The sequence below is a fragment of the Myotis lucifugus genome, unplaced genomic scaffold (assembly GCF_000147115.1).
Source record: "Myotis lucifugus unplaced genomic scaffold, Myoluc2.0 scaffold_353, whole genome shotgun sequence".
In the NCBI taxonomy this organism is placed as follows: domain Eukaryota; kingdom Metazoa; phylum Chordata; class Mammalia; order Chiroptera; family Vespertilionidae; genus Myotis; species Myotis lucifugus.
The window spans coordinates 136368-144276 of record NW_005871401.1 but is presented as its reverse complement, the minus strand read 5'-3'; the positions used below and the strand labels follow the sequence as shown (position 1 = coordinate 144276).

The 7909-nt window shown below is 44.1% G+C and overlaps 1 protein-coding gene across 1 annotated transcript in view; it reads right to left on the bottom strand.

Annotated features, from left to right (window-relative positions):
- The window catches only part of PLA2G12A (phospholipase A2 group XIIA), a 19662-nt gene that overhangs the window by 9535 nt on the left and 2218 nt on the right, over positions 1-7909 (bottom strand). Inside the window, exon 2 of the mRNA XM_006101381.3 lies at positions 7633-7907. Coding sequence (XP_006101443.1) covers positions 7633-7907 — 275 coding nt within the window. The remainder of the gene's footprint in view (positions 1-7632; positions 7908-7909) is intronic.

Sequence of the window (7909 nt, the reverse complement as noted above, 5' to 3'; positions counted from 1 at the left end):
TTATGGGGTGGGGCCGCAACATAGTAACAAAGAAACAGAATTTCCGGAGGATGAGGCCCAGAAATCAGGCTTTTTGAAATAAGTTTTATTGATTTTTTTACAGAGAGGAAGGGAGAGGGATAGAGTGTTAGAAACATTGATGGGAGAGAAACGTCGAACAGCTGCCTCCTGCACACCCCCTGCTGGGGATGTGCCCGCACCCGCAACCAAGGTACGTGCCCTTGACCAGAATCGAACCAGGACACTTGAGACTGCAGGCCGACGCTCTATCCACTGAGCCAAACCAGTTAGGGCCAGAAATCAGGATTTTAAAAAGATTCCCAGGTGATTCTAATTGCAGCCAAGGTTGAGAACCACTGCTCTATGTTGATGCTCTTCCCCCTGATATCTAGTTACTCCCTCACCTTCTCACCAGGCCTTCTCTGACCATACCATTTGCAGCACACTGTGACTTCCCAACATACTATATCACTAAGCTATTTCTTTCATTTATTATCTGCCTCCACATACTAAAATATAAACTCTTTGAGGGTAGGAATTTTTGTCTGTTTTGTGCTTTCAATGTTTAGAACAGTGCCTGGCACATGGTTAACTCCTCAGTAAATATTTGTTGATGAGCCCTAACTGGTTTGGGCCTGCAGACTGAAAGGTCCCAGGATCGATTCCGGTCAAGGGCATGTACCTTGGTTGCGGGCACATCCCCAGGGGGAGGTGTGCAGGAGGCAGCTGATCGATGTTTCTCTCCCATCAATGTTTCTAACTCTCTATCCCTCTCCCTTCCTCTCTGTAAAAAATTAATCATATATATATTTGTTGATGAATAAATGAATGAGCCAGAAGACTTGGAAGGCTCATCCCCATGGCAGTTATAATACTCATTATAAACAGATAAACTGGTACTACTGTTCATCCTTCAGTTTCTTTTGAGTTTGGTAAGCATTCATCAGCCTCCAAAGACTAATCACTTCTAATGTGTCACATCTCTTTAAATGACAAACTGGACACCATTAGGAATGGATCTATTTTGAGTTAGATATAGTACTTGTATTAATACAGCCTAGGACAGTTAGCATGTTTCAGCTGTGTCTCACTATTAAGATACAGCAGGAAAAAAACTTTTGAATGACAGAATTATTAGACATAAATGAAGTCAGGGGAAAACAAAAACATGCCCACTATCTATAATAATAAAAGCGTAATATGCAAATCAACCAAATGGCCAAATAGCAGAACAACTGTCCGGATGACCACGCTATGACACCCACTGGAGCCAGGCCAGCCAAGGTGGGCACAATGAGATTGTTTGGGAGCCCCACCACCGCCCCATGATCACCCTGCAGAGGGAGGCCTAGGCCACCAACTGGTGGGCTGCTGCAGGTGGGCAGAACCTCCCTCTGTGGGGCACGATCAGTTGCCCCAAAGAGGGAGGCCCAGGCTACCTGGCGGGAGCACTGTGGCGGGTGGGCGAGGCCTCCCTCTGTGGGGGCAATCCATAGCGGAGCCCTGGCCGGTGGACAGGGCCTACCTCTTCGGGGTGATCGATCGCGGGGCTCCTAGACTGCAAGAGGGCACAGCCCAGGCTGAGGGACCCCCACCTCCGAGTGCACAAATTTCATGCACTGGGCCTCTAGTCCTATATAATAAAAGCCCAGCGACCAAACAGTGGAACGACCAGGCGAACCCTTGACCAGTCACTATGATGCACACAGAACACCAGGGGGCAGACGCTCAACACAGGAGCTGTCTTCTGGTGGTCAGTGTGCTCCCACAGCGGGCCAATCCCTGCAGGCCATGCCCCCCACCAGTGCATGACTCCTGTGCACCAGGCCTCTAGTAAGAGAATAAAGAGAAACAGATTTAGCTGCAAAAAATGAGAATGGAGGGACGAGGATGGAGATGGTTATCTCAAACAGGGCTGGTGCTTAAAACTGTCCTAAGGAGGGAAGTTGATAAAATGGAATAATAAAGAACCAAGTTCTAGTATACATGAAATATTGGACAATAATACTATGAAACAAGGCTGGTAAACTGACTCTTCAGTATGAGGATCAAAAGGGGCATATGTTTGGTTCTGTTTCTTTGCTCATTCCATGTAAAATAGTGCCCCTTTCCTTCCATATCCATCCACACACCTTGGTTGGTTTTATTCTTCTTTCTAACATTTATTGACCAAATTAACATAATTAGTTTCTATAAAGAGAGGAACTTTGTCTTGCTCACCTACAAGATGCACATAGTGGACACACAAGAAATTACTGGATGAAAAAAATGGGAAATACTCCTTGCTGAAATTAAAATATTCTTTAACCACAGCAGAAGCAAACAAACAACAACAACAACACCCTCTCCCTCTGGGAATTAGTTTCCTGAAATATTTTAAAGTGTTCTGATATTTTAAATTCACCTTTAAATTAAAATAATTATTTCTGAACCAAAAAGTTATTTATAATGCTGTTTATTAAAGTTGATATAGATACCAAAATTACAAATGTATTAATATCATTTAAAATGTTGTTATAAATCCTATATAATAAAGGCTTAATATGCAAATCGACTGAACAGTGGAACGACCAGTCACTATGATGTGCACTGACCACCAGGGGGCAGACGCTCAACACAGGAGCTGCCCCCTGGTGATCAGTGCACTCCCACAGGGGGAGCCTGCTCAGCCAGAAGCCGGCCTCCATGGCAGCACTAAGGAGCAGTGAGACGAGTGGTAAGGAGCAGCGAGCAGGTGGGTGGAAGGAGTGAGAGGTCCCAGACTGTGAGAGGAATGTCTGACTGCTGGCTTAGATCCTCTCCCCATGGGGAATGGGCCCAACTAGCAGTCGGATATCCCCTGAGGGCTCTCGGACTGAGAGACCCCCATCTCTCCCCAGTGGACAAATTTCATGCACCGGGCCTCTAGTGTTGTTATAAGCTGCTGAACATGAAAAAGTTAGCATTTCTACTGGTGGCAGTTTCTGCAAAGAGCTTTGTGATCTGAACTGTGTACCTGCCTCGCTCCCCTGCCCCCGCCTAATCCTTTGTTGGCCAAACCCTAATCTTAGGTTTTCCAGCCTCCAGGATTGTAAGAAATAAATTCCTATTATTTAAGTCACCCAGTATTTTGTTATGGCAGCCTGAGCAGATTACTATGCAAAGCAAGCAGAAACTCAATAATAGAAGAAACACCATCAGAGTCAAACCAAAGCCATAATGTATTGGGGCCAATGTCCCCCAAAATTTATAAGCGGATACAGAAAGCTGAGGGAAAAATTAGATGGGAAGAATTTTAAAAACAAAACAAATCCACTCCCCAACCACATGGAAATACTATTCATTGATTTCACTTTTTGACGTAAGCAACTGCTCCTGTCTTGATGCTTTATGTTTTATCACCCATATGGACAGCTGAAATCTGGAGTTGCCTGGACGGCGACGATAGTTGTTTTCTACAGATTTTTCTTAATTTGATGTAAATACTTCCAAACAGACCAATATGTTTCATCTGAAAGATAGTGAAGCAGATGAGAAGCCTAAGGGGAAGGCTGTTGGGTCCTACAAAGGTCTTACTACTGTTTTGTAGGAAAAACAGTCTAAAATCCAACCTGCTTTCCCAAACACCCGAGACTTTAAATTCATGATGATTAATCTTAATAGGGCCCTTATTTTTCTAGTCCACCACTTCCTATTTTCCTCAAATTTCTAACAATTCCATTTCCATCTTCCCTCCCGCCCAGCTCATGAACTTGATTTCTACTTCACTGAGAAAAACGAGGCAACTGGAAGAGAACTTGAACATCTGCCTACCTATCCGGCATCTGTACCCATATCCTCTACCTCTGTTCCTATTAACGGGACTATGCCATCTGTGCTCTTGGCCAATCTATTTATGAACTAGAACCTAAGCACATTGAAAGGGTTAACCTGAAGCGCCAGTAGATAGGGCAGGGGTCCAGTGGAAAACAAAGGCAGGTGGGACACAGGCCGGGGCAGACAGGGCAGTTTGAGCAGCCTAACCACAGGAACCAACCAAGCAGAAATAATAAAATGTTTCTGGACTCAAAGCGGGAGGATGGGAAACCAAGAGAGGGCCTGGAGCAACAAAGGTGTACGAACCCATAGAAACCGAGAAAGTTCAGCACAGGAACAGAGAAGGAACGCACAGAAACGGGGGAAGTTCAGGCTTGTTGCTGGGCAAAAACAATTGAGGGAATCAATCAGGTGGTGACACAGGTAGACATGGAGCAGGCTTGTAGCAAATATATACCCCTGGACTACAAGGCTTTACTGGGCAGCCCATTATTGGGTCCCCTCCCCTTGTAGGGAGTCTGAACCTGCTTGTAGCTCATTCTTCGGCGTCTCGAGACACGAACCCAGGAAAACACCTTGGCTCACCATTCTGGTCATCAACATGACTCCAATAATTCTCCTTTCTCTCTCTTTTATAATTATTTTTTAACTCACTACTGAATCATTCTCAAAAGCATACATATGCTATTATTTCTACTAATGACCCCCAAAATTGTGGGTTTTTTTTTACATGGTCTTCCCATTTCAGTTAATGGCAACTCCATCCTTTCAATTATTCAGGCCAAAAACTTTGGAATCATTTTAGATTCTACTCACACCCTCCTTCTAAGCCATTAGCAAATCCTTTCAGCTCTTCCTTCAAAATATGTCCAGAATTCAACCACTTCTCACCACCTTTATTACTACCAACCTGGACAAAACCACCTTTTGTCTGAATTCCTGCTCCTGTCACGCTGCCTGCATTCTTGCTCCCCCATCTCCCTGGGCCCTTCTTATTCTCAGCACAACAGCCAAAGGGATCCTGCTGAAACATAAATCACTAAATAAATGACTTATTCATAATTCTAAAAACATGGTACAAACCAATTTTGCTTTGTACTTTTCAAAGGAAATTGGAAAGTTTTCTTCCTCAAATCTTCTCTGCTGTCCAGGAGAAAAAAAGTAGCAACCATCACATTTGTCCTCTAAATAACGTTAGCTCACTCTCAATAAAGCCTTGTCCCCACTTAGGGAGGATGGCCAGAGGGAGCAAATCTCTGAAATGCCACTCCTTTCTATCAAGCAAGGGTAACTGTATGCCACAAGTCTGTGTCCATTAATCTGACCACCCCCTCTCTACCATTAAGACTTTTTTTTTAAAGCTCCCTTGACATCACTATTTAACACCATGTTCTTCTAGCTCTGGGGTTTGTCTAGTTTTGTTTGGCTCTGATTAGGTACTTGCATTCCAAAATATTGGAAAGGTTGAAACAGTGTTCCAAGGAGACGTCTTCCAGTAACAGCAATGAAAGAACAATTTTCATTCTGCTGGAATTATCAATGTGGTGACTTGGAAACCGCAGTCCTATGCAGACAGTACTTACTAAGACACAAGAGGGTTTTCACTGAAGCATACAACTTCCCAAATCATCACGTTCATTTGCGTTTTTGTGCTGGAGACATTGCTCTAAACTCTAAAGGGCAAATTTAGTTAGGCTTGTGGAAGAATAAAAAAGGATTAAGTAAAAGGAAAGATTAAAATAATCTTTTTAATAGGAATAGTATCCACTCAACATTAGAGCTATTTTAAATATACATACACTCTAGCGTTGACCTATGAACCCCGAGGTCACAGTTCTAGTCCCGGTCAGGGCACATGCCTGAGTTGAGGACTTGATCCTCAGTCGGGGGCATGCAGGAGGCAGCTGATCAGTGATTCTCTCTCATCATTGATGTTTCTCTCTATCCCTCTCCCTTCCTCTCAGAAATCAATAAAAATACATTAAAAACTAAATAAATAAATATACAGAAACTCTAGAATCCTTGACTCAAACATAGTAAGCTTATGAAGACCACTCCTTCCAAGTTTTCCTCTCTCTCTAAATGGCAACTGCATCCTTCCCCTGGCTCAGGCCAAAACCTTCAGAGCCACCCGGTTCTTTACATTTGCTGTTCCTCTGCCTAGTGTTCTTTCCCCAGTTCATCACCTTCTCCATTTTCCAGTTTCTTCTCAAATATTTTCTTATCAGTGAGAATTTCCCTGAACGACCCATTTATTTTTTTTATTTTTTTTAAAATATATTTTATTGATTTTTTACAGAGAGGAAGGGAGAGAGATAGAGAGTTAGAAACATCGATGAGAGAGAAAACATCGACCAGCTGCCTCCTGCACATCTCCCACTGGGGATGTGTCCGCAACCCAGGTACATGCCCTTGACCGGAATCGAACCTGGGACCCTTCAGTCCGAAGGCCGACGCTCTATCCACTGAGCCAAACCAGTTTCGGCTGAACGACCCATTTAAAAGAACAAACTCCCTCCCAATACTACTACTGGTGTTTTCTTTGCTTTATTGTTCTCAAAGCACTTCAGATCTACACACACTGCATATTTGGCTTATTTCACTTGTTCATTAGTTTACTGACTCTCTCTCCTTCCAAGTTTTCCAGAATGTAAGCTACAGGGACAGAAATTTTGTCTGTTTCGGTCAATGCTAAATCTCTACCTGGTAGAACACCTAACACACAACAGGCACTCTAATATTTGTATAATTAATAGGGCTGAGAAGTAAAACTTTATCAGCCTGAGGAAAGGCGACCATTTAACCTTCAAATTATTTACTTTATTCCTCCTAACAAGCTCTGCCAGAACAAAAACATCTTCCCTGATTACATACTGATGGTAACATTTAGGCAACACTTTAGGAAGGAATGCAACATTTACAACTTCATAGCATATAAGGTACAGCTCATGCTTTAATTCCATTAACATAAAACTAGAAATTATTTTGAGAGTCACAGGCAGCAGGTGGCATCACAGTTTTACATGACATAGGTTCCTTGTAAATTCACCTACACACAATCTGGTTTCACCATTCAACTCATTGAGCTCCCTATTCTCTTGAGCTGCTAGCAGTAACTAGGCCGAGACCTTGTCTACTCTTACTGGAATTTTGAATTTCCAAAGAGAAGCCCAAGTACGTTATCTGAACTAGTACAAGAAAAATCTCTGCCCGAAATGCTGAGTTTTATTATTACCAAGAATGCTACCAAACAAGTTCTCACACTCAAACATAAGTTTAAAAATATGAAAAAGTAAATCAAAATAATTATGTTATAACCAAAATAAGGAAGAGGCACCACTGATATTTATCAAGACTTGACAGAAAATATATTACTGTCAAGTCTTGATAGACTAATTTTCTAGAAGAGCTGTCGGAACTCTTTCTCCACAACAGAGTACACCAAAAGTCTGTACAAAGGTCGCAACTTTTCTTTAGCTCTGCAGGAAAAAAAAAAAAAATTAAACCCACTCTTGAGAAAGTTAAACCATCGTGACTTCAAAATTCTCAGCATGTTTGGCATCTTCAGCTGATTTATTTAAGGAGCTAATTATAGAGCTAAAGCGCATGTGTTCCACTCCATTTCCATGATGCGTATGGCACAAAGTTCTTAGGCAAACCTTGTGCAACCACAAACAAGCAGCAGCGAAAACAGGGCGGAGAGTGGCTCTCTCACATTCTAACTACATAGAGGTGCGACCTGACGGCCAGAGGACGGCCTTGAGGTCTGCCTCGCATCTCCCACTCCACGCCCGCCGCAGCCCCGAGGCTGGCCTCGCAGGGGGGGTCCCCTCTCACCGTCACTGCACTTATACTGGCAGAGCCCGTCCTCGCCCCCCAGGAGGTCCAAGGCGGCGTTCAGGTACGTGTCGATCTTGTGCACGCCGTTCCGGATGGTCTTCAGGGTGGCCCTCCAGTCGGTGGACTGGGCCTCTTCCTGGCACCGGAGCGCGGCGGTGAGGACCAGGAGGAGCACGGCGAGCGCGGGCCACGGGAGCAGGGCATCCGCAACGCCCAGCGCGTCCGACAACACCGGTCCCCAGAGCGCGCGACGGCGCGCCCCCACCGAGCCGCT